The following is a 27784-nucleotide window of genomic DNA, read 5'->3' as shown; positions in this document are numbered from 1 at the left end:
TAAAGCCACATTTTTTTTTACAACTTGTAAGATACGGCCTAAAAGAAATTTAGTTTATCAATTGCAAAACTAGTATTTGTAGGCTTCGTTTTATAAAATGATCAAATTTTCGTTTCGAATGCACGTTTGTGGGTATGTTTTCGATGTCTGCTTATGTGAGTCAGCACGTAATTAAAGCAAGGGATTCCCTGATGTTTTGTGCCTCTAAATGGTGAAATACGCTTGCATTATATGGGGTTTGTGTAAAGATGCTCCGGTATCAAAACGGATCGTAAAGGCGCAGATTCGAATCGTGTTAAACGAGCGAACGCAGCATCAGACGCACTGGCCTGTGCTGCGTTCAGGCGCTGTCGGAAATAACCCGCAAACCGTTCAAACCCACGAAAAGAACGACTGGAAAGACGCCCGCGTTAAATGCAGTTTGAAAGCGTGAAATCCGCCGTTACCACGCTGTGATTTGTTTGGCGTAGGCCTACGGCGAAATCGGCGCGTTTTTGCCACAAGGCGCGTATTAATGTTTCACGTTCCGACTGCGCTGTGCGGGCACCTGAAGGCGCGGTAGAGATTCATCAAGAGGAATGTCAGCGACGGAAAGTGATCGGCCGCTGATTGGTCAAAGCGGGGTCACGTGACCATTTCCCAAGCGGAGTTTCCACGACAGCTGGAAGCCGAGCGGCGCGGCGCATCGTTTCTTTGACGAATTATCAGAAATAACAAGACTTGCGCTCCTTTTAGCGCCTCCACGTACACCCCGGAGTGGCATGGGCGACAAGAGAAGTCCCACAAGGTAACGACCGAGTTTAGTGCGCCCTAGATATTCGCGCTGGGGAGGGAGGAGGAGGAGGAGGAGGAGGAGGGGGGGTGGCGGTGGGAGCACACGGAAAAATAGCTTTTCCTCCGTGGTCTCTCTCTCTCTCTCTCTCTCTCTCTCTTTCTCTCTTTCTCTCTCGCTTTCTGTGCGCGCGCTCGCTCTCGTGTTAAAAACCAATCGTCAATTACAGTGTTAAGATCGCGGCGCGCGCGCTGATGGTTTCCTAAATAGGCTTCCCCAGATGTTTGCCATCGACAGCCTTCGTGCGTTTGTAGTCAACTCACTCTTTCTTCTCTTTTCTTTCCGTCGTTTTCGCTCCCCCCCTTACCCCCCTTTCCCCACCTTCCTCTCCTGTGTCATATTATATTATTATTTTAAAGGCCGAAGCGTCAACCGAAGCCCTCTTCCGACGAGGGATTCTGGGACTGCAGCGTGTGCACGTACAAGAACACAGCAGAGGCTTTTAAGTGCATGATGTGTGATGTCAGGAAAGGGACATCAACAAGGTAAGAGACCGTGCACCGACGTTGCATTCGGTGTCTTTTTGACGTGTGTAAGGGGGGGGAGGGACGACTGACACGCAGCTGATTCGTGTTTGTGTTCAATAAGTTGGTGTTTTTTCCCGTCTTTAAACGGTGCATTAGTCTCCATGTTCTTGCAGGGGATTATTAACACTGACCTCAGTGAAATGAGGGAAACAAATGCTTGTTCTTTAAGCACCCTCATCCATCTTGTTGCCCCAAAGATATCACTTTAGAGGCATGGGAGATGGCAGCGGCAGAGGCAGAAATTTCCAGGTTGGGTGGCCTGTATTCGTTCCCTATTTTAGGCATGTACTCCCCCTACTGAGGTTTCAAATCTCGCACAATCTCAGAGAGGTGGCTGCACAGCGAGATGTCAGCATTCGCCCTGTTGACTTTTCAAATCCCGCAAAACTTCGAAGAGGTCGCTGCGCTGCGAGATCTCGGTAACATTGAGAACTGCATTGAGACGCTCCGATCAGGCTGCACTTTAACCGCTGCACACAGACAACACCATTAACATCGCAACATAAAACTTTTTTATCTTGTGCCTAAAACTCTCATGAATATATTCTCTGGGATTATAGACGTTGTTATTGCGTTTGTTTTATGTAAACATGCGAGAATCACAGGCTGTCTCTCCGTTATTTTCATTGGGGGCTGCTGTGAGCTTCGCTCGCTTCCTGATTATGTCATTCTGGTGGAAAGTGAAGTTTGCTCTTTAACGTCTTGATTATTGTTCTTTACGACACTGTTTGTCCTTTTTGTTCCAGACTAGTATATATATCCATCCATCCATCCATCCATTTTCTTCCGCTTTATCTGGAGTCGGGTCGCAGGGGCAGCAGCTCAAGACCTCCCGATCCACACACACCTCCCCCAGCTCCTCCGGGGGAACCCCGAGGCATTCCCAAGCCAGCCGAGAGATGTAGTCTCTCCAGCGTGTCCTGGGTCTTCCCCGGGGTCTCTTCCCGATGGGACGTGCCCGGAACACCTCTCCAGCGGGCATCCGGAAAAGATGCCTGAGCCACCTCACCTGACTCCTTTTGATGTGGAGGAGCAGCGGCTCGACTCCGAGCTCCTCCCGAGTGACTGAGCTCCTCACCCTATCTCTAAGGGAGCGCCCAGCCACCCTGCGGAGGAAACTCATCTCGGCCGCTTGTACTCGCGATCTCGTTCTTTCGGTCATGAGCCAAATCTCATGACCATAGGTGAGGATCGGACCGTAGATCGATCAGTAAATCGAGAGCTTTGTCCCCTTACTCAGCTCTCTCTTCACCACGACGGTCCGATACAGCGACCGCATCACTGCAGATGCTGCACCGATCCGTCTATCGATCTCACGCTCCATCCGTCCCTCACTCATGAACAAGACCCCGAGATACTTAAACTCCTCCACTTGAGGCAAGGACACTCCACCGACCTGAAGAGGGCAAAGCACCTTTTGCGTTTATTAAATTCCACGCAGATTAAACAGGAGACACGGATTATTTGTTATAATTGTTTTAGCAAGTTTTCAGGGTATCATGCAGCAGTCTCTTATTAATGTGGCAAAAAGCATAAAAAATTACACTTTTGTAGTATAATATTCATTTACAACTGTCATCATGTGGATTCTCTATATGTTGTTTGACTGCAGCGACTCTCTGGCTCGCAAGGGATTATGGGATACGTCAATAGGGCGCATTGAGAACTGCTATAAGACGCTCCGATAAGGCCCCATTTAAAAAAAACAAAAAAACAAACAAACATTAGTTTATCATCCCGCACACATGCCAGAATTGGCCCGCATCAATTTTTAAAATTTTGGTATTTTGGCGAATTTCATTGACGGCAACACAGCTGGTGCAAGAACCAGCACATCCGCTAGGTGGCGAGTATGCTTTAACCGAAAATGGCCAAAGTTTACCGAGCCGCACACGGAACCGTGTCATTGACAACGACACACACGAGGACGAGTGCTGTTAAAGCCAAGAAGCTGAAGCCGTGGTATGGAGTGAGCGTTCCTCTCAAGGTGACCATGAGCAATATTTACAACCAGCCACCTGCACAATGGAGGTAGCTTGGATGCTAAGTACAATGGTTGCAAGGTGAGTTATTTTGATAAACTGTTTTTTTTTTATGGCGCCAAATGCTGCAATTTAACTGATGCACATGGACAATGGCATCAACATCACGAGGTAAAACTATTTGTATACAACCCCTGGCAAAAATTATGAAATCACTGGCCTCGGAGGATGTTCATTCAGTTGTTTAATTTTGTAAAAAAAAAAAAAAAAAAGCAGATCACAGACATGACACAAAACTAAAGTCATTTCATTTGGCAAAGCTTCTGGGGAAAACCTGGTCTTGTTAGGAGAGACGGCATCCATCCCACTTTGGATGGAGCAGCTCTCATTTCTAGAAATCTGGCCAATTTTCTTAAATCCTCCAAACCGTGACTATCCAGGGTTGGGACCAGGAAGCAGAATTGTAGTCTTACACACCTCTCTGCAGCTTCTCTCCCCCTGCCATCCCCTCATTACCCCATCCCCGTAGAGACGGTGCCTGCTCCCAGACTACCAATAACCAGCAAAAATCTATTTAAGCATAAAAATTCAAAAAGAAAAAATAATATAGCACCTTCAACTGCACCACAGACTAAAACAGTTAAATGTGGTCTATTAAACATTAGGTCTCTCTCTTCTAAGTCCCTGTTGGTAAATGATATAATAATTGATCAACATATTGATTTATTCTGCCTTACAGAAACCTGGTTACAGCAGGATGAATATGTTAGTTTAAATGTGTCAACACCCCCGAGTCACACTAACTGTCAGAATGCTCGTAGCACGGGCCGGGGCGGAGGATTAGCAGCAATCTTCCATTCCAGCTTATTAATTCATCAAAAACCCAGACAGAGCTTTAATTCATTTGAAAGCTTGACTCTTAGTCTTGTCCATCCAAATTGGAAGTCCCAGAAACCAGTTTTATTTGTTATTATCTATCGTCCACCTGGTCGTTACTGTGAGTTTCTCTGTGAATTTTCAGACCTTTTGTCTGACTTAGTGCTTAGCTCAGATAAGATAATTATAGTGGGCGATTTTAACATCCACACAGATGCTGAGAATGACAGCCTCAACACTGCATTTAATTTATTATACTTTGCTCAAAAAGTAAATGAGTCCACCCACCACTTTAATCATATCTTAGATCTTGTTCTGACTTATGGTATGGAAATAGAAGACTTAACAGTATTCCCTGAAAACTCCCTTCTGTCTGATCATTTCTTAATAACATTTACATTTACTCTGATGGACTACCCAGCAGTGGGGAATAAGTTTCATTACACTAGAAGTCTTTCAGAAAGCGCTGTAACTAGGTTTAAGGATATGATTCCTTCTTTATGTTCTCTAATGCCATATACCAGCACAGTGCGGAGTAGCTACCTAAACTCTGTAAGTGAGATAGAGTATCTCGTCAATAGTTTTACATCCTCATTGAAGACAACTTTGGATGCTGTAGCTCCTCTAAAAAAGAGAGCTTTAAATCAGAAGTGCCTGACTCCGTGGTATAACTCACAAACTCGTAGCTTAAAGCAGATAACCTGTAAGTTGGAGAGGAAATGGCGTCTCACTAATTTAGAAGATCTTCACTTAGCCTGGAAAAAGAGTCTGTTGCTCTATAAAAAAGCCCTTCGTAAAGCTAGGACATCTTTCTACTCATCACTAATTGAAGAAAATAAGAACAACCCCAGGTTTCTTTTCAGCACTGTAGCCAGGCTGACAAAGAGTCAGAGCTCTATTGAGCTGAGTATTCCATTAACTTTAACTAGTAATGACTTCATGACTTTCTTTGCTAACAAAATTTTAACTATTAGAGAAAAAATTACTCATAACCATCCCAAAGACGTATCGTTATCTTTGGCTGCTTTCAGTGATGCCGGTATTTGGTTAGACTGCTTCTCTCCGATTGTTCTGTCTGAGTTATTTTCATTAGTTACTTCATCCAAACCATCAACATGTTTATTAGACCCCATTCCTACCAGGCTGCTCAAGGAAGCCCTACCATTATTTAATGCTTCGATCTTAAATATGATCAATCTATCTTTGTTAGTTGGCTATGTACCACAGGCTTTTAAGGTGGCAGTAATTAAACCATTACTTAAAAAGCCATCACTTGACCCAGCTATCTTAGCTAATTATAGGCCAATCTCCAACCTTCCTTTTCTCTCAAAAGTTCTTGAAAGGGTAGTTGTAAAACAGCTAACTGATCATCTGCAGAGGAATGGTCTATTTGAAGAGTTTCAGTCAGGTTTTAGAATTCATCATAGTACAGAAACAGCATTAGTGAAGGTTACAAATTATCTTCTTATGGCCTCGGACAGTGGACTCATCTCTGTGCTTGTTCTGTTAGACCTCAGTGCTGCTTTTGATACTGTTGACCATAAAATTTTATTACAGAGATTAGAGCATGCCATAGGTATTAAAGGCACTGCGCTGCGGTGGTTTGAATCATATTTGTCTAATAGATTACAATTTGTTCATGTAAATGGGGAATCTTCTTCACAGACTAAAGTTAATTATGGAGTTCCACAAGGTTCTGTGCTAGGACCAATTTTATTCACTTTATACATGCTTCCCTTAGGCAGTATTATTAGACGGTATTGCTTAAATTTTCATTGTTACGCAGATGATACCCAGCTTTATCTGTCCATGAAGCCAGAGGACACACACCAATTAGCTAAACTGCAGGATTGTCTTACAGACGTAAAGACATGGATGACCTCTAATTTCCTGCTTTTAAACTCAGATAAAACTGAAGTTATTGTACTTGGCCCCACAAATCTTAGAAACATGGTGTCTAACCAGATCCTTACTCTGGATGGCATTACCCTGACCTCTAGTAATACTGTGAGAAATCTTGGAGTCATTTTTGATCAGGATATGTCATTCAAAGCGCATATTAAACAAATATGTAGGACTGCTTTTTTGCATTTACGCAATATCTCTAAAATCAGAAAGGTCTTGTCTCAGAGTGATGCTGAAAAACTAATTCATGCATTTATTTCCTCTAGGCTGGACTATTGTAATTCATTATTATCAGGTTGTCCTAAAAGTTCCCTAAAAAGCCTTCAGTTAATTCAAAATGCTGCAGCTAGAGTACTGACGGGGACTAGAAGGAGAGAGCATATCTCACCCATATTGGCCTCTCTTCATTGGCTTCCTGTTAATTCTAGAATAGAATTTAAAATTCTTCTTCTTACTTATAAGGTTTTGAATAATCAGGTCCCATCTTATCTTAGGGACCTCATAGTACCATATCACCCCAATAGAGCGCTTCGCTGTCAGACTGCAGGCTTACTTGTAGTTCCTAAGGTTTGTAAGAGTAGAATGGGAGGCAGAGCCTTCAGCTTTCAGGCTCCTCTCCTGTGGAACCAGCTCCCAATTCAGATCAGGGAGACAGACACTCTCCCTACTTTTAAGATTAGGCTTAAAACTTTCCTTTTTGCTAAAGCTTGTAGTTAGGGCTGGATCAGGTGACCCTGAACCATCCCTTAGTTATGCTGCTATAGACGTAGACTGCTGGGGGGTTCCCATGATGCACTGTTTCTTTCTCTTTTTGCTCTGTATGCACCACTCTGCATTTAGTGATCGATCTCTGCTCCCCTCCACAGCATGTCTTTTTCCTGGTTCTCTCCCTCAGCCCCAACCAGTCCCAGCAGAAGACTGCCCCTCCCTGAGCCTGGTTCTGCTGGAGGTTTCTTCCTGTTAAAAGGGAGTTTTTCCTTCCCACTGTAGCCAAGTGCTTGCTCACAGGGGGTCGTTTTGACCGTTGGGGTTTTACATAATTATTGTATGGCCTTGCCTTACAATATAAAGCGCCTTGGGGCAACTGTTTGTTGTGATTTGGCGCTATATAAAAAAAATTGATTGATTGATTGATTGATTTCAAATGGCAACTTTCTGGCTTTAAGAAACACTATAAGAAATCAGGAAAAAAAATTGTGGCAGTCAGTAACGGTTACTTTTTTAGACCAAGCAGAGGGAAAAAAAAATATGGAATCACTCAGTTCTGCGGAAAAAATTATGGAATCATGAAAAACAAAAGAAGGCTCCAACACATCACTAGTATTTTGTTGCACCACCTCTGGCTTTTATAACAGCTTGCAGTCTCTGAGGCATGGACTTAATGAGTGACAAATGGTACTCTTCATCAATCTGGCTCCAACTTTCTCTGATTGCTGTTGCCAGATCAGCTTAGCAGGTTGGAGCCAGGTCATGGACCATTTTCTTCAACTTTCACCAAAGATTTTCAATTGGATTAAGATCCGGACTATTTGCAGGCTATGACATTGACCCTATGTGTCTTTTTGCAAGGAATGTTTGTACAGTTTTTGCTCTATGGCAAGATGCATTATCATCTTGAAAAATGATTTCATCATCCCCAAACATCCTTTCAATTGATGGGATAAGAAAAGTGTCCAAAATATCAACGTAAACTTGTGCATTTATTGATGATGTAATGACAGCCATCTCCCCAGTGCCTTTACCTGACATGCAGCCCCATATCATCAATGACTGTGGAAATTTACATGTTCTCTTCAGGCAGTCATCTTTATAAATCTCATTGGAACGGCACCAAACACATGTTCCAGCATCATCACCTTGCCCAATGCAGATTCGAGATTCATCACTGAATATGACTTTCATCCAGTCATCCACAGTCCACGATTGCTTTTCCTTATCCCATTGTAACCTTGTTTTTTTCTGTTTAGGTGTTAATGATGGCTTTCTTTTAGCTTTTCTGTATGTAAATCCTTTTTCCTTTAGGCGGTTTCTTACAGTTCGGTCACAGACGTTGACTCCAGTTTCCTCCCATTCGTTCCTCATTTGTTTTGTTGTGCATTTTCGATTTTTGAGGCATATTGCTTTAAGTTTTCTGTCTTGACGCTTTGATGTCTTCCTTGGTCTACCAGTATGTTTGCCTTTAACAACCTTCCCATGTTGTTTGTATTTGATCCAGAGTTTAGACACAGCTGACTGTGAACAACCAACATCTTTTGCAACATTGCGTGATGATTTACCCTCTTTTAAGAGTTTGATAATCCTCTCCTTTGTTTCAATTGACATCTCTCGTGTTGGAGCCATGATTCATGTCAGTCCACTTGGTGCAACAGCTCTCCAAGGTGTGATCACTCCTTTTTAGATGCAGACTAATGAGCAGATCTGATTTGATGCAGGTGTTAGTTTTGGGGATGAAAATTTACAGGGTGATTCCATAATTTATTCCTCAGAATTGAGTGAGTCCATATTTTTTTCCATCTGCTTGTTCTAAAAAAGTAACCGTTACTGACTGCCACAATTATTTTTCCTGATTTCTTATAGTGTTTCTTAAAGCCAGAAAGTTGCCATTTTAAATGACTTTAGTTTTGTGTCATGTCTGTGATCTGCTTTTTTTCTACAAAATTAAACAACTGAATGAACATCCTCCGAGGCCAGTGATTCCATAATTATTGCCAGGGGTTGTATTGTGCCTAAAACTCTCAAATATATTATCTATGTTTTTAGGCGTTATTTTGTTGGTTTTATGTAAACATGCAAGAATCTCGGGTGATTTCACTGTTATTTCCAATGGGAATTGTCGTGAGCCACGATCGCTTCCTGTTGATGTCATTGTGGTGGAAACAGTTTGCTTTCTTAATGCCCTGCTTATTGTGCTTTACAACGCCGTTTGTGCTGTTTGTTCCAGAGTGATGTTTTATATATATATATATATATATATATATATATATATAAGGGTTGAGCTGGATACTCATTTCAGATGAGTATCTGGTACGGATAAAGCATTTTTGATGAGTACGAGCACGATACGAGTAAAACTTGTCAATATCTGTGCTCATGCTGAAGGAAAATCCTCATTGGGTAACTGACTGTCTTCACGCCCTGTGATTGGCCAGTCACACACAGCACCCACCCCTCCCTACACAGACATGTCTCTGCAGCCTCTCGCACCCACACAAACAGGGAATGATCTCTCTGTGCTTGGCTCGACTCTAGCTCACGTTGCTGCTCTCTTCAGTACTCCTTAGGTTTTCTTCAGCTCGCCTCTGTTTTGGTTTGTATGATATTTAAAGTTACTTGGTGAACTTGTTTCGTAACATACGCGGTGCATTTGACAAGACAAAGCCGAAAACGGCTTGTGTCCCGTCGGTCACTGCCCCATTCTGGTCTTTTTTTCTTTTTCTTTTTTTTACCGTATGCTTGCTCTTAGTTTGGCTGGTGATATAAAGTCAGTTGGAAAACTTTGCTCGCAGTGAACGCGGTGCTTTTGAGAAGAATACAGTGAACAAGGCTGACGTATTATTTCCCTGTTTGCCATCACTGGATGGTTGCATGAATCACCAAGTTCACTCAGATTGTTAAAAACTAAAGTCTTACAGACCACATACACACAAATTAGCCTGTATTAATATTTTATTGTATATGGCTGCATGCAGTATCTGACACTTTCTCACTGCAGTTAATAAAATAAATATAAATATTACAAATTAAGCTTTATATACTGTATATAGGCTTTGAATACAGTAGATATTTTAGCTGTTATGTAGCGCGCACACACGCCTTAATCAACATTGTTTAACTTTGTGTAGGAGAAAAATGCCAAGAACATTAGATAGTAAAAATAAATAATTGAAAAAAATTACAGGTTGATCATAAAATTAAAAAAATAAAAAAGAAAGTTATGTTGAGTATGACAACTCTTGTTCATGCATACTTAGTAGTTCATAATTTCCTACTATATTGAATCTCAATTTTGAGGCTGTTCTGTTATTCATTCATACACTTAAGAATATTTATGTTCTGAGTTTATACAAAAACTTGTTCTGTAAATAGTTATTTTACTATTGGGATCAAAAACATTGAATCTCAGTTCTGAGGCTGTTCTGTAAATATTCACTCATACACTTAAGAATATTCATGTTCCGAGTTCATAACAGACTTGTTTTGTAAGTAGTTCTCTTACTTTTGTGATCAAAAACATTGATTTGAATCTCAATTCTGATGCTGTTCTGTAAATAGTTTTCAAATAAACAATAAATATAGCAACTTATGATCAATCCATACCAATTTCAGACTTAAAATAATGTACTGATTTAAGCCCCACCCATTCCCAATTAAACCACGCCCACTTCTGTTATAGGCCCCACCAACTCTGAGTACAGATATGGATACAGATAATTTAGATGGTTGAACAGATACAGATAGTGGTGAACTCGCTTATCCCTAATATGTATGTATATATGAAAGATGTCGAAATTTGGTTTGCGTTTATGAAGTTCCACACAAGTTGAATGTAGCAGACATGGAATATTTGTTTTGGCGAGTGTTCAGTGGTCTCACACATGCAGTCTCTTATATATGTTATGAAAGGCACAAAAAATTGCATTTTGGTAGTATAATGTTGATTTGTAGTTGTCATGTGGTTTCTCCATGTTGTTTTGATTGCAGCACCTCTCTGGTGCACAAGGGATTATGGGATATCTGAATTGGGCGAATAGAATCTCTGTCTCTGCCTGGAGTGGTTCCGGTTTGACTAGCCGGTTTCTAAATAACAAAAATAAAGTCACCGCTCCTCATGCACGTGGAAAAGAAACGCAAACCAGCATGAAATGTGCTCACCGAATTCACTCAAATGTAACTTAATGTGTACGAGTCAAAATCTAAATATATGAAAATTTTGTCAAAATCCGTGAAGTAGTTTTGACATAATCCTGCATGCGTGGTGGAAAAGTGGTTAGTACACTTGATTTCAGTGTAAAAGGTTCCTTGTTCAAACCCCACCCCTGCTCCAGTTCTCCACGTACTGCGGAGTTCCTCAGGAAGTCCATCCAGCGTAAAAAACTTGTGCCAAATCAGCATGCAGATCCACCTTGGATCTACTGTGGCGACCCCGAGTGAAAACGAGGCATAATGACATAATCCTGGTAACAGACAGACCAAAAAAATAAACACCAGTGATTTTATTACATCCTTGGGGGACGTAATAAATACAAATTTGTGCATCACAACCACGCTGCTTAAGAAATAAAAAAAAGAAGCTCTTTGTTCACATGATCCAATAAATTTGACCCAGTCAAATGTTACACTTCTGACAAACCAAAACTCAGTGTTTCTGAGAGCCATATGACACATTTTAGTCAAAAAATGGCCACTGTTTAATAAAATGATGATGATAAACTGTGTAAAAATCACTTTGAAAGTCTCAAGAACACCTTTTATATACTCCAAAATCAGGAAAACCAATCAACCCTTGTGGATGTCACCGTGTCGTTCAAGTTTTTTGCCAGCCACTGGTTTAAATACCTAGAAACGATGTTTCTTGTCATTGCATTTCTGCAATGACATTCTGTTGCCACTTTCCAAACAGCTGTACACAAAAAACACAGCAGTGGCTTAAAAAATGGTGCTTAATTTTTTTCTAAGGTGCTTAATGCTTCTCAACAAAAAGTCATAATACAAAACCTCTTTGAACATCAATCACATTATGCATTGATTGAGTGATCACCGTGTTGATGTCTGTCAAGAAATAACATGCACTCTAAGAAATAAAACGCTGAATTTAATTGATAAAATTAAGGTAACTTTTTCACATAACATTGTCAATTAACTCCAAAACAATATTGTAGTTGAAATTAATTAAATCAAATGAAACATTATTACTTAAATCCCTAAAATTAACAATTGCAAGTATATAGGAAATAATAGTATTAATTACATTTAAAACACTGGTGTTTCATTTCTTAGAGTGTGCGTAAAAAAAAAATACACGCATTTCTGGGAAATCCACATGACCGCAAGCTTTGACTAAATCATCGCTTTCAGTGAGCATGGAGAAAATAGTTGTCTGAGTGTTGTGTTGTTGTCAGTCATAACGTACAAAAGAATTATACATAAGTGTAGATTTGGAAACATGAATGATTGAATGAATGAAACTTCGTGCGACACCATGTTATTGCATGACTGGTGTTCTGTCGAGATGAGCTCCCTCTTTGAAACGAGCTACCTGTCGCGTTTGACTTTCATTCACTGAATATATGACTCTTGACAAAGTTAACTTATTTTGACTGACAAGTAAATGTATAAATTGTTCATCCGAACATAGTAATGTATAAAATGTACTCACTGGGATATCTCAAAAAGATATCCCTGATAAGTATTCTTAACCTGGAGGCAGTTTTTTTATTATTATTGCGATAATCGTTCATCGCAATAATCCTCATGTATTTGCACTTCAATGCCCTTTGGACTTTATTGGACAGATAATTTATTATATTTAGTATAAGTTCAGTTGATGTTGGCCCATAGGAAAAATTATACAATAAAAATATTCATTTTATCCAACAATAATATATACTGTTGTGATTCCAGCATTTTAAGGCCTTAATTATTGTGATATTATTGTTAATCGCAATTTCATAATTTCCTACTATATTGAATCTCAATTTTGAGGCTGTTCTGTTATTCACTCATACACTTAAGAATATTCATGTTCTGAGTTTATACAAAAACTTGTTCTGTAAATAGTTCTTTTACTATTGGGATCAAAAACATTGAATCTCAGTTCTGAGGCTGTTCTGTAAATATTCACTCATACACTTAAGAATATTCATGTTCTGAGTTCATAACAAACTTGTTCTGTAAGTAGTTCTCTTACTTTTGTGATCAAAAACATTGATTTGAATCTCAATTCTGATGCTGTTCTGTAAATAGTTTTCAAATAAACAATAAATATAGCAACTTCTGATCAATCCATACCAATTTCAGACTTAAAATAATGTACTGATTTCAGCCCCACCCATTCCCAATTAAACCACGCCCACTTCGGTTATAGGCCACACCCACTCTGAGTACAGATATGGATACAGATAATTTAGATGGTTGAACAGATACAGATAGTGGTGAACTCTCAACAAGTTTGACATTTTCACAGCACACAGATACACATCTGATGGTTGATTCCAGGAAGTAATTGAAAGCCTCAATCTTAATCTTGATCCTGGACATTCGAAAATGTGTTCTCTCAGATTTCTCAGCCAGCTTCTGAAGTGCTTCAGTCACAGCGTCCATTGATTCTGCAAAGATCACAGCATCATCCACAGTCGCTGTGATCAAACTATTAAGCTGCTGCTTTTCACAACTTTACTCAACACCCAGTCCATGTAAGCACTGAAAATAGTATGAGCTAGAACACATCCCTGAGGAACACCAGCAGTGCCTGTGTATACGAGTCGGCCAGCTAAGTGTTGGATGCCAGAAAAAATAATACAGGCATGTTCTGTCTTCACATTGCAGAATAATCAAATAATCCTTACAGTAAGGATGATTATGATCCCACATGATTAAAGCTCAGATGGAAAACACCCCAGCCATCCGTTTTGGGAAAGTCCTGGTTATGCCCCTGTAATGGATGGTCAGTTTTCCTCTTCAACATTACACAGTTTCCCAATGAGTCATTTAACAACAGAAATAACATTTCAGCAACACAGTTGTCAGGTTTGAGGGCTTTTCAGAAATGTGGGTGTGCTTTGTATGTGTGGAGACATGAAAGCGTGTGTGTGTGTGTGTGTGTGTGTGTGTGTGTGTGTGTGTGTCAAGCGTAGTTGTGACAGAGGTTGTCAGAGCAGCTGCCAGACAGACAACCATAGCTCATTACTATGCAACAGCTTAATCAGCCTGCTGTCGCCGGGATGCACATACAGATGCACTCGACATGCAGATTTTACACATGACTGCTTGCATGTTCGCAGACAAATGCGCGTGCACAAACACGCTCAAGTGCACAGTTGTTGCTCACACAATCACAATATAATGAGTGCCGGAGACGCTGCTTGTGTTTTCATCTCTACCAGGCTTATTGCAATTTAGTATAGACTTATTTATTTATTTGAGAGGATGAACCGTGGAAACAAAAACTCAGCTACATGGGGTGTGCAGCCAGTACATTCTGAGTGCCGGTCCCAAGCCTGGATAAATGAGGAGGGTTGCGTCAGGAAGGGCATCCGGCGTAAAACAAGCCAACCCAACTATGCAGACTCAGAATCGAATTCCCATACCGGATCGGTTGCGGCCAGGGTTAACAACGTCCGCCACCGGTGCTATTGCCCAACAGGGTGCCGGTGGAAATTGGGCTACTGCTGGGCGAAGATGACGAAGAAGAGGAAAACGTTGCCACGAACAGCACGAGAAGAAGACAACTAGAAGGGTGGAAATGAGAGTGGGGACTTTGAATGTTGGTAGTATGACTGGTAAAGGGAGAGAGCTGGCTGATATGATGGAGAGGAGAAAGGTAGACATATTGTGTGTGCAAGAGACCAAGTGGAAGGGAAGTAAGAGCAGGAGCATCGGTGGTTGTTGTACCATGGTGAGGACAGGAAGAGAAATGGTGTTGGGGTCATTTTAAAGGTAGAGTATGTTAAAAGTGTGTTGGAGGTTAAGCGAGTGTCTGACAGGGTGATGAGTGTGAAGTTGGAAATTGAAGGGGCGATGATGAATATCATCAGTGCATATGCCCCACAGGTAGGTTGTGAGATGAAGGAGAAAGAAGATTTCTGGAGTGTGTTAGATGAGGTGGTGGAGAGTGTGCCCAAGCATGAAAGAGTGGTGATAGGAGCAGACTTCAGTGGGCATGTTGGTGAAGGGAACAGAGGTGATGAGGAAGTAATGGGTAGATATGGTATCAAGGATAGGAATGGGGAAGGACAGATGGTAGTTGATTTTGCAAAAAGGATGGAAATGGCTGTGGTGAATACCTACTTTAAGAAAAGGGAGGAGCACAGGGTAACATATAAGAGTGGAGGAAGGTGCACACAGGTGGACTACATTCTTTATAGGAGATGCAAGCTAAAAGAAATCACAAACTGTAAGGTGGTAGCAGGAGAGAGTGTCACTAGACAGCATAGGATGGTTGTTTGTAGGATGACTTTAGAGGTAAAGAAGAAGAAGAGAGTGAGAGCTCAACAAAGGATCAGATGGTGGAAGCTGAAGGAGGAAGACTGTTGTGTGAAATTTAGCGAACAGGTGAGAGAAGCACTAGTTAGAGGGGAAGCAATTTTGGACAACTGGAAAAGTACTGCAGATGTGGTGAGGGAGACAGCTAGGGCAGTACTGGGTATGACATCTGGACAGTGGAAGGAAGACAAGGAGACTTGGTGGTGGAATAAAGAGGTCCAGGAAAGCATAAGGAGAAAGAGGTTGGCGAAAACGTTTTGGGATAGTCGGAGAGATGAAGAAAGTAGGAGTACAAGGAGATGCGGCGTAAGGCGAGAAAAGAAGTGGCAAAAGCAAGGGAAAAGGCATATTGTGAGCTGTACAAGAAATTGAATAGTAAGGAAGGAGAAAAGGACTTGTACCGATTGGCCAGACAAAGGGACAGGGCTGGAAAGGATGTGCAGCAGGTTAGGGTGGTAAAAGATGCACATGGTAATGTGCTGACAAGTGAGGAGTGTGTGCTGAGAAGGTGGAGGGAATATTTTGAAGAGTTGATGAATAAAGAAAATGAGCGAGAGAAAAGACTGGATGATGTGGTAAGAGTAAATCAGGAAGTAAGAGATTAGCAAGGAAGAAGTGAGGGCTGCTATGAAGAGGATGCCTTCCATGCCTCCATTCCAATGGAGGCATGGAAATGTCTAGGAGAGATGGCAGTAGAGTTTCTGACCAGATTGTTTAATAAAATCTTGGAAAGTGAGAGGATGCCTGAGGAGTGGAGACGAAGTGTGCTGGTTCCTATTTTCAAGAACAAGGGTGATGTGCAGAGCTGCAGTAACTACAGAGGCGTAAAGCTGATCAGCCACAGCATGAAGTTATGGAAAGAGTAGTAGAAGCTAGGCTTAGAAAACAGGTGAAGATCTGTGAGCAGCAATATGGTTTCATGCCGAGAAAGAGCACTACAGATGCAATGTTTGCTCTGAGAATACTGTTGGAAAAGTACAGAGAAGGACAGAAAGAGTTACATTGTGTGTTTGTGGACTTAAAAAAGCTTATGATAGGGTGCCAAGAGAAGAGTTGGGGCATTGTATGAGGAAGTCTGGAGTGGCAGAGAAGTATGTTAGGGTAGTGCAGGACATGTACAAGAATAGTGTGACAGCGGTGAGATGCGCAGTCAGAATGACACTCATTAAAGGTGGAGGTGGGATTACACCAAGGATCAGCTCTGAGTCCTTTCTTGTTTGCAGTGGTGATGGACAGGTTGACAGATGAGATCAGACAGGAGTCCCCATGGACTATGATGTTTGCAGATGACATTGTGATCTGTAGTGAGAGTAGAGAGCAAGTTGAGTCTAGTCTGGAGAAGTGGAGATATGCTTTGGAGAGAAGGGGAATGAAAGTTAGTAGAAGCAAGACTGAGTACATGTGTGTGAATGAGAGGGAGCCCAGTGGAATAGTGCAGTTACAAGGAGTAGAAGTGGTGAAAGTAGATGAGTTTAAATATTTGGGGTCAACTGTTCAAAGTAATGGAGAGTGTGGTAGAGAGGTGAAGAAGAGAGTGCAGGCAGGGTGGAGTGGGTGGAGAAAGGTGGCAGGAGTGATTTGTGACCGAAGAATATCAGCAAGAGTGAAGGGGAAAGTCTGCGAAACAGTAGTGAGACCAGCTATGTTATATGGTTTAGAGACAGTGGCACTAACAAAAAAGACAGGAGGCAGAGCTGGAGGTGGCAGAGCTCAAGATTTTGAGATTCTCTTTGGGAGTGACAAGAATGGACAAGATTAGGAATGAACATATCAGAGGGACAGATCAGGTGGGACGGTTTGGAGACAAAGTCAGAGAGGCGAGATTGAGATGGTTTGGACATGTGCAGAGGAGGGACCCAGGGTATATAGGGAGAAGGATGCTGAGGATGGAGCCACCAGGCAGGAGGAGAAGAGGGAGACCAAAGAGGAGGTTCATGGATGTGCTGAGAGAGGACATGCAGGTGGTTCGTGTGACAGAGGAAGATACAGAGGACAGGGTGAGATGGAAACGATTGATCTGCTGTGGCGACCCCTAACGGGAACAGCCGAAAGACAAAGAAGAAGAAGAACCGTGGAAACAAACTGCCCGGCATGTCGCCAAATAGCCGTCTGAATTCTCATGTCTCCCAAAGATGTGATTTGCTTTTGTCTTTGCCATTTGGGAAGCTGGCAAGGAATCCCCTAGCTTTGTCTGTGGAACAAATTTCAACAAATTCAGAAGTCGTTAATTTAATATTTATAATCGGATGTCTTCATAACTGCAGTAGTGTTATTGTGCTGTTGCAGTCGACCACACGCACGAGCGCACAAGGGCTAATACTGCAGCGACACGGCCATGCAGGCGGTCGCAGCCGTTAGCAAGCGGGGAGAAATAAGTGAAATTGTCACTGAGCATCTCAAAGGTAATAAAGGACAAACGGCAAATGTGGGACCTCGCAGATGATTTGGCTGGTAACTAAATTAGCATGGCCGAGCGCTTACTGTGCTGTGAAGTGACGGTTGACACAAGCGTTTAGTGTCCAGCAGTTGGAGACACTAAGTGCCTTTAAAGGTCACCGGTTTGGCAGTCGACACCGTCAACATGAGCTCTGTCACATGAGGCTTAAAGCAAAATTGTCCTTAGATCGGTCGCCAGCTGCGCACATAAATTTGAAGTCCTCATAGTGGCATCGGCGTCTTTGCCGCAGTTACAAGTGGTGGGATTAATGGATGCCTTGACAGTAAGGTGGAAAATATTTTGTAGAAAGTGTTCAGCTGTAAGGGTAGGGGAGAGTTTGCACTTAGACTATTTGCTAACAGATGAAGATGGAGGCGGTTCATCCAGGCCCGAGGCGTCAGCTAGATCTGAGGCTAGCAGCGGCTACGTCCGAGGCTAGCAGCGGCTACGTTCGAGGTTAGCAGCGGCTACATCCGTGGCTGGCGGCGGAGGCATCGGTGGAGGCGGTTCATCCAGGCCGAGGCATCGGTGGCGGCGATACATCCAGGCCCGAGGCGTCGGCTACATCCGAGGTTAACAGCGGCTACGTCCGAGGCTAGCAGCGGAGGCATCGGTGGAGGCGGTTCATTCAGGCCCGAGGCATCGGTGGCGGCGATACATCCAGGCCCGAGGCGTCGGCTACATCCGCGGCTAGCAGCGGCTACATCCAGGGCTGGCGGCGGCTACGACCGTGGCTGGGGCGGCTGTGAACGAGGTTAGCAACGGGGAGGGTTGGGGTGCGGCTACCGGACCTGTGGTGGTGGAGGCTACTGGTGAGAATTGTTTTTGTAATCAATAGTGGCCATACTGAGCCACGACAGTCGGCATGGCACCACCCAGGAAAACAGATAAACTCGAGGAAGATATAGAGGAGATAAAGACCTCATTAAACCATATATCAAAAGACATGTCTAATCTAGACAAACTGATGGTGGAAATTAAAGAACTCCAAAATCTGGTTAAAGAGAAGGACAAGATCATTAAGAAACTTGAGCAACGTGTAGATGAACTTGAACAATTTACTAGAAAAGATGACGTTATAATATCTGGACTAGAAACAAGGCATCGGACATATGCAAGGGTGGTGGATTCTGGTGGAGCCAGTGGGGAGGATGCACCACCTGAAGAAAGACAATCATTGGAACAACAAGTTACAAACTTTTTATATCAAAAAGGTGTTGTCATCCATCAAGACACAATATCAGACTGTTATACTATTCCAACTAAAGATAGAAAAAATAAACTATCTAACATTGTTATACGATTTACAAGCAGAAAATATAAATATGAGTTATTAAGACAGGCAAAGAATTTGAAAGGAACGAGTGTCTATATAAATGAGCATCTAACAAAAAAAAATGCAGATATTGCTAGGGAAGCAAGACTACTAAGAAAACAGAAACATATTGTTGCTACATGGGTCTGGAATTGTAGGGTGTGGATTAGAGTGAAAGAAGGAACAAACAGTATACAAATCAAAAACATGGAGGACCTTACGAAATACAGACCTGAATAGACAATCAAATATAACATCTGTTGGTAATTGGACCAACAAAAAATCAGATCAAACATGGAAACAGAGGATAAAATATATGACATAGACACTAATATTGATGAAAGTATATTTGACTTAAAAACGATTGGTTGTGAGTATTATACGGTAGAACAGCTGAATAGTGAAAAAATTGCAGAAGATACCCTGTCACTCATACATATAAACAGTCGAAGCTTGTATTGTAAAATGTCACAAATAAAAGATTATTTAAATCAGTTTAAAAATAGATTTAGCATTGTTGCAATCACTGAATCTTGGCTTAAAGATGATCTCATGGATGAAGTTCAAATGGAGGGATATGAGCTGTATTTTGTAAACAGAAGATATAAAAAAGGCGGTGGTATTGCTCTGTATACAAAAACAGATCTGATGTGTACAATTGTTGAAGAAATGACAATTATGAATGATGTCATAGAAATTGTAACAGTGGAACTTGTACATGAAACATCTAAGAATATTTTAATTAGTTGTGTATACAGAGCACCAGATTCTTGTGTTGTGAAATTTACAGATAAAATAATTGAATTATTCCATCAAATTAAAAACAAAACGCTTTTTATGTGTGGGGACTTTAATATTAACATAGAAAGCTCCAGCTGCCAAAGATTAAGTGATTTTGTGAATACAATGTATAGTTTGGGGTTATTCCCCTTGATAACAAAACCAACCAGAATTACATCGCAAAGTGCAACGGTAATTGATAATATATTTACAAACAGAACAGATGAAATTATCAAGAATGGGATCTTCATGACAGATATTAGCGACCATTTACCAATTTTTTCAATATTTAAATATAAAAATAGGTACAACAAAAAACTGATATAAACTTTAAAAGAGATAAGTCAGTAAAAGCCTTAGAGGCATTAAAATATGACCTTAAAAATCAAAACTGGGAAGAAGTTTATGTCAGTGATGTTAATGTAGCATATAACTCATTTATGAAAATATTGATGAAATCATACAATAAAAATTGTAAATTAATTGAAATTAGTAAGAAAAGAGTAAATAAACCATGGCTGACAAAGGGAATAAAAAATGCTTGTGCAAAGAAAAACTATTTATACAGGTGCTTTTTAAAATTGCAAACAAAGGAATCAGAACATAAATACAAAAAATATAAAAATAAACTATTAACAATAATTAGGAAACAAAAAAAAGATTATTACAGTGAAAAACTAAATAAGAGTAAAGATAATATGAGGGTAACATGGGGAATTATAACAAGTGTGATTGATAGTGATGGAACGAAAGAAACTATTCCAAATTACTTTGTTAAGGAAAATAAAGAGATATATGATATAAAAGAAGTTGCAAATGGGTTTAATGATTATTTTTCAAATGTAGGGTCAAGTCTGGTGGGAAATAAACCAATAATAGAAGATAAATTATGTACATTGGTAAATACGGTCAATAGTATTTTCCTGGACAATGTGGAAAAAGATGAAATAAGAAATATTGTAAAAAACTGTGTAAGCAAAAGATCAACTGACCATGAAGATTTAGACATGATGACTGTAAAAAGTATAATAGAAATTGTTATTGAACCATTTGCTTATATTTGTAATCTGTCTCTGTCAACTGGGGTTTTTCCAGATGAAATGAAAATTGCTAAGGTAGTCCCATTATATAAAAATGGAGACAAACATAATTTTTCTAATTACAGGCCAGTATCATTGCTTCCACAGTTTTCTAAAATTATGGAAAAAGTTTTTGTAACAAGATTGGATAAATTTATTGAGAAACATCATATTTTAAATAATGCTCAGTATGGATTCAGAACAAAACATTTGACAGCTATGGCAATTATGGAACTAATAGAGAAAATATCAACAACGATAGATAATTATTTTGTAAGTATTTTTATTGACCTGAAAAAGGCTTTTGATGAAATAGACCACTCAAGATTGCTCCACAAGTTACAACAATATGGAATAAGAGGTGTTGCACATCAGTGGGTAAAAAGCTACTTAGAAAATAGAAAACAGTTTGTTCAGATAAATAATACCAAATCAGAATTGTGTAACATTATTTATGGAGTACCACAAGGATCGGTACTTGGACCCAAACTGTTTATTTTGTATATCAATGATTTTGTGAATGTATCCAATGTGCTTGGCAGCATTTTATTTGCTGATGATACAACGCTGTTTTACTCTGGATCAGATATACAGCAAGTAGCACAAGTGATAAATACAGAGTTGGAAAAAGTTAAACATTGGTTTGATATAAACAGATTGTCACTAAATATTAATAAGACAAATTTCATATTGTTTAATGATAGAGCGAAAGAAAATAATGTGTCATTACAAATAGATGGAATGGATATACAAAGGGTAAAAGAAATGAAATTTTTAGGAGTCATGATTGATGAAGATCTTACATGGAAGTCACACATAAATTACATAAAAGGAAAAATAGCGAAAGCCATTGCTGTTTTGCATAAAGTAAAATATTCATTAAATAGTTATGGTTTATTAACATTGTACAATTCATTGATTGTCCCATATTTAACTTACTGTGTAGAAATCTGGGGATCAACATATACAACCTATATACAACCTTTATTTATTTTGCAGAAAAGAGCTTTAAAAGTGATTAGTAACAGTGGTTTTAGAGATCCATCTAATCCATTGTTTATTAAGTATAGGGTACTTAAATTTCATGATTTAGTTGATTTGAAAATATTACAAACGATGTACCAAGTTAATAAAAATACTTTACCAACAAACATTCAAAATATGTTTGAAAAAAGAGTAAGTAGTTATAAATTGAAAGGAATAGAAGTCTTTAAAAAACCAAGATTTAGAACCAAAGTAAAGGAAAGGAGTATTGCAGTAAATGGTGTCAAATTATGGAACAATCTTAATAAAGAAATTAAAGAATTAAGGTCACTTAAATTATTTAAAAAACATATTAAATTAGATGTATTAAGTAAGTATGAAATTATGAAGTAAGTCAGTGGGCTGCAAGAAAGTAAAAAAAAAAAAAAAAAAAGTAAACTGTTAATAATGTTTGGAGTGTCTTAAGTTTAAATATAACCTGTCAGTGATGTAATCTATTAATTAATGGTCATAATTATGAAATGGGTCAGTGGTATGTGACAAGTTAAAGAAATGCAATCTGTTAAATAATGTTGACTATGATGCTGTATATTGAAAGATTGTATTGTTAAAAGGGGCAGAAATCATAAGACTTGTTCTTCTTTCTGCTCCTTTTCATTCTGGTATTGTGGTGCTTTTGTTTTTTGCTTTTCTGTTTTTCTTTTAAATGAATGAAATAAATATTAAAAAGAAAAAAAAAAAAAAAAGATGAATGTTTTAGCAGATCCTCTCGCACACGTCCCTCTGATGTAGAGAGATTATCTACAGCAGCAGGGCCCAAAGCCGACAGCCGGAATGATGTCAGGCTGCGAGACTGAGTGGAGACAGCGACACATCAGCGCGGCTGGACTTGATTACAGGAGAAGGAAGGCAAAGCGAAGATGGGAAGACTGATTAAATGAGTGGAACCTTGGGGACGATCTCTGCGGCTACGAATACCAATTTTGGAAAGTAGTTTAACCGTCATACTAATTATTTATTACTTTGTGTGCGTGTGTCTGACGTATCTGGAATCTGCTGGACAGTCTTGTTTAGAGTTGTAGGCAGTTTGCAGGCGCTTGTGGAATGTGTTGTAGATTAAATGCCAGATATAGTATTTTGGTTTTTGTTGTGTATTTTGTGTCCACCTGCAGCTGTTTGCAGATCATTAAGAAATGTGCATGGCCCTGCGGCAAGCTGCAGTATTTATTTCAACACATCTTAATACACGCAGGCTTTTTAGAGCTTTGAGGTGACATCACGCCCAGAAACATGAAAAAGCTCCCCGTGTGTTAAGTCACTGGAATATCACATTTAATTCCATTGTCAGATCACACTCCCAGTCAGTGCCCTTGAGCAAGAAATGGCAGCCGTTTCATTTCCTACAATTAGTGTCATCTTGTTGATTTTTAAACTATGAAGTGAAAGGGTTATTGCTTCATCCTTTAAAGTTTCTCAGTCTGATTCTAACAATCAGAAATGCTGCAGAGCCAAATGCTCTGCAGAGCCGAGCTGACAGACAGCTGTTAAACACCATGCGTAGCCAAATACTACTGGGTGTAAGGGAGATGCGTTTGTGTGCGTGACCTTCTCTGGTGTCAAATCTGCACCGGCCTGCATCTGTTCACTGATCTGTGTTCTGACAAGTCAGGCCCACGAGGGAAACGGTGTGTACGCTCTCAGCAGCAGCTTCTGTTTCTGCAGGTCAGGACATTGAGCTTGAGGTGTTCTTATTGGTTCTCCCCGTTCTCGTTTTCTACCTCTCAGTCGCGCTTGTTTTTGCGCTCCGTGTCTGATCTCCCAGGAGTTGAACTTAACTGTGGGCAGGTTTCGTCAGCTCCTCCAACAAATTCAAGCTTCTGCAGCCAGCTGCAAACCTGTCAGCATTACATTGCAGTTCATATGCAGGACACAATCCGTACTGGTTCATAATCATGCACTCAAATAAAACAAAATAGGAATTGATGAAAAATAAAATAGTTCTGATCCAGGTAATAGTCAGATATTAATGCTTTTTCTTGTGCTTTCTGTGCTCTGGCGCCCATGTCCTCCCATATCACCAGTGATAGATGTTACGTTTTGAGCACCGCCCCCAGATGCAACCAAACCCATAAATTTGGCATTGTGTTCGGACTAAAACGGCACCCAGCTCTGTCAGCTTTTCCTCCCACTTAAATGGCAGTGTGCTTGTACACGCCCCAAATGGACTTGTGCCTTCTGTGTAACTCATGTTGGTGTCTGCCATCAAAATAGAGCCCTCTGTATGCAAGTACTATACAGTGGATTGCAAAAGTATTCGGACCCTTGGTATTTCACGCATTTTAATTTATTTATGCTATTTCAAATATAAAAAGTAAATCAGGCTTCTCAGTATAAAACTTTCTAAAATTATCTTCCTTAAACTCAGAGTCAAACCAAATCTCTACAACTTCATATAAATTCATTAAAAATCTAAAAGCCAAGCTGATGGGTTGCATAAGTAATGGGCCCCTTTGGTATAATACCTGTAAATAGCCAGTTTTTTTTTCTTCAGACAAGTCAGGGGATGGATACATGAACATTTCCAAGTCACTGAATATGTCTCAGACTTTATTTACATCAATTATGAAGAAATACAAACAGAATGGCACTCTATGGAAAATCTGTGTGGAGTAGACAGTTCTCAAAAACTGAGTGAGTCTGCAAGGAGAAGAGTGAGGAAAGCCACCAATACACCCAGACAACACAGAAGAAATTATAGGTTTCTGTACCTGTGATTGGAGAACTTGTTCATAGTGCATGTTTTGCATTTTGTATCACCAATTATACAGCTTCACAATGAAGTGGCATAGAGGAGGCTTTTCTTAAAAACCTGAAAGTTCAGCTACAATTTGCCAGAAGGGATGCAAACCGAGATTTGATGTTTTGGTGAAAGAGAATCCTTCTTTTTCACCAGCGGGCGCGTGTCTAAATTCCAGCCCAATCTGAACCGGCTGTAAGGATCTAAAGAGTCGCATCCAAAAACTTCGGCTCATCCACAATCATCCGAACGGACATAGCCAGAGGAGGAAATAAAAAGTTCCTGAACCCACTCCAGATCAAGAAATCATCACCATCCAGGAAAGAAATCACGCTTCATATGATCAGAACTATTGTAATATGACATAGTAAGCTGACTTTTTAAAAATTCTTTTTTTCATGGACCCCAACTCTTGCGTGTTAACGGGCCTCACCTGTATGTGGAAGTTCATGTTTACATTGTGGCGGGGTGCCATGAATCTGTAAATGTCTGGGGGAAACGCTAAGCTAATGTTTAATTTTCCATAATGCAACTTGGAAAAATTGTTCAAAAAACGCAGATAAATGTGGCAAATACTTTTTCAGATCTGACAATAATGTGATTGGTTGGTGTGCAGTAGAAAGCAGTTTTTTTGTCTCCCCCCCCCCCCCCCCCCCCCCCGTGATTCATGTACATTTTACAATTTGATGTGCAACACAACCCTGACAGCAATTTTATTTATTTCTCCATCTCAAGTGCTGGTGGTCAGACTGCAGTTCCTATTTTTATTTCAGAATAATAGATTACAGTACTTATGTGTATTTTCATCCTGCCTTAGCAATGAGTGTTTATCCAATTTTGTAATAGTTCTTTGACCACGAAGGATCACATCAAACGAGATTATTATGGGGAACAGCAGCTGCTTAGAATCGCAGCTGTGCTGAATATTTCAGCCAGAGAGGGACGAAAAAACAGTCTTTATTACTGGAACTAATTCTGAAACGCAAGATAATTAAACCGTGGCACGAACACATTAGCTTTGTATTTCAAACGAGCTGGGGTATCGCCAATCAGCGTTTTGATGATTCCATTTTAAAGGGTTTTTTTTGCGGCCACCTCTGTTGTGCGGATGACTGCTTTTGGCCCACACGACGTACAGTCCGTGTTGCAGCAGGGGGACAATGAAGCTGGCTATCGCGTCAGTGCGGCTCAAGATTACGGCTACGTGATGAGCTTGTAATTACTGTGGTGACACTGATGCATGACACGCCGCTCCGCGTGTGCGAGGGGAGGACGCGCTACAGCATGGCTGGTGAGCCGCAGAAGGTGTCGTAAACTGCAGGATGTCCAGAGCCATCTGTCTCTCTCCTCCCCATCTCTCGCGCGCACACACACACACGTGCATGGTGGTAGCATGTACAGGAAGAGAGAGACATTAATCATCGGCGTGGAGGAGCTTGCAGGAGCAGACTACGACCCGCTGATAGAAAACCTCACACTGAACCCGCATAAATAACACACACGCACACACACTGCTTCACCTGGATTGAGGATGTTCAGTGGGGCATAAAATAAACCATTTCACAATGATCACAGAGCAGCGATATGAGTGTCTTGTTTGGAGCCGAGCGCTCCACTCCGGTGCTTATTTTGCAGTCCTGTGGGCTGTTTGCACATCACACACAATGTGCTCCGCAAATGTTAGCGAGCAATCCAATCATCTGCAGAATTCTGTACCGCTTTGTAGAATTGTATCACATTTGTAAGTTGAGGACACCTGCAGTCACGGTTACAGCAAGTGCTTTTTAATCTCTTCTAAAGCCTTGAATTTTTTTTTTTTTTTAATGTTCTTAAAGATTTGGCGGAAAATGCGTTCCGCAAGTTTCTTCTGTAACCAGTGGCCTGTTCAAAATTTGCTTTTAATTTAACTACAGTAATAATAATGATTTTTTTTTAAAAAAGTGGGAACTATTGTCATTTCTGTAGAATGTCTACTGAATTATGTTTTTTTTGGGGGGGGGGGGGGGTCCTATGTAAATGATGGTATATGGACTGCATTTATATAGTGCTTTCATGGTTTAAAAAAATAAAATAAAAATTCTAGCCTGTGATGTCTACAAAATAAATTGCCCATAAAGGCAATAGACACAAAGACCTTGCTGCACATTTGAGCAGCTTTGTCACCATCTAGTGGGCAATGTGAGCATTTCAGGGCTTGTCGTACATTTCCTATTTGAAACCCAAAATTCAGAAAAAAAAAAAATCCGAAGGCATTTATACAGTAACCGGCCACTTTATTAGGTACACATTGCTAGTACTGGGTTGGACCCCTTTTGTCTTCAGTACTGCCTTAAATCTTCATGACAGATTCAACAAGGTGTTGAAAACAGTCCTCAGAGATACATACATCCATCCATTTTCTACACCTGCTTACTCCAGTTAAGGTTCACGGGGGGCTGGAGCATATCCCAGCAATCATACTGTGTGAGGTGGGGTCCTCGGAGATGTTGGTCCATATTGACATGACAGCATCATGTAGTCGCCCGCTGAACCAGTCTGCTCATTCTCCTCTGACATCAACAAGACATTTTCGTCCACACAAATGCCAATCACTGGATCTCTTCTCTTCTCTGTAAACCCTAGAGATGGTTGTGCATGAAAATCTCAGTAGATCAGCAGTTTGTGAAATACTCAGAGCAGCCTGTCTGGCACCAACAACCACGCTATGTTCAAAGTCACTTAAATCCCCTTTCTTCCTAATTCTGATGCTCAGTTTGAACTTCAACAGCTCGTCTTCACCACGACTAGATACCTGAGTGCATTGAGTTGCTGCCATGTGATTGGCTGATTAACTATTTGTGTTAACATGTAATTGAACAGGTGTACCTAATAAAGTGGCCAATGAGTGTAAATGTCAGAAATGCATGATTTTTTTTTTTTTTTTGCGCAGGCAGAGCTTTGACATTCCAGTATTAATGTACACAAATTTCAATTTTGAGAGTTTTGTTTCTTGAGTTTTAAGATGCGGAAGGTTTTGCCATATGGACAGAAGGACAGCAATTTTTCTTGACAAGCACAACTTAGTTGTGA

General features: G+C 40.5%; 1 protein-coding gene across 2 annotated transcripts in view; it reads left to right on the top strand.

Moving 5' to 3' along the window:
- Positions 1-577: 577 nt before the first annotated feature.
- Positions 578-27784, top strand: part of yaf2 (YY1 associated factor 2) — a 37195-nt gene continuing 9988 nt past the window's right edge. The window contains exons 1-2 of one of the 2 annotated variants that reach the window (XM_034163571.1): positions 578-787; positions 1192-1317. In XM_034163571.1, the coding sequence (XP_034019462.1) occupies positions 762-787; positions 1192-1317 (152 nt within the window). In that variant the 5' untranslated portion in view covers positions 578-761. Of the gene's footprint in view, positions 788-935; positions 1075-1191; positions 1318-27784 lie in introns of those variants that run through there. The other variant, XM_034163572.1, reaches the window with a different exon arrangement.

This window comes from Thalassophryne amazonica, chromosome 22 (genome assembly GCF_902500255.1).
Source record: "Thalassophryne amazonica chromosome 22, fThaAma1.1, whole genome shotgun sequence".
NCBI classification, from domain to species: domain Eukaryota; kingdom Metazoa; phylum Chordata; class Actinopteri; order Batrachoidiformes; family Batrachoididae; genus Thalassophryne; species Thalassophryne amazonica.
The sequence above is the reverse complement of the archived record's forward strand: the minus strand, read 5'-3'. Positions and strand labels throughout refer to the sequence as shown.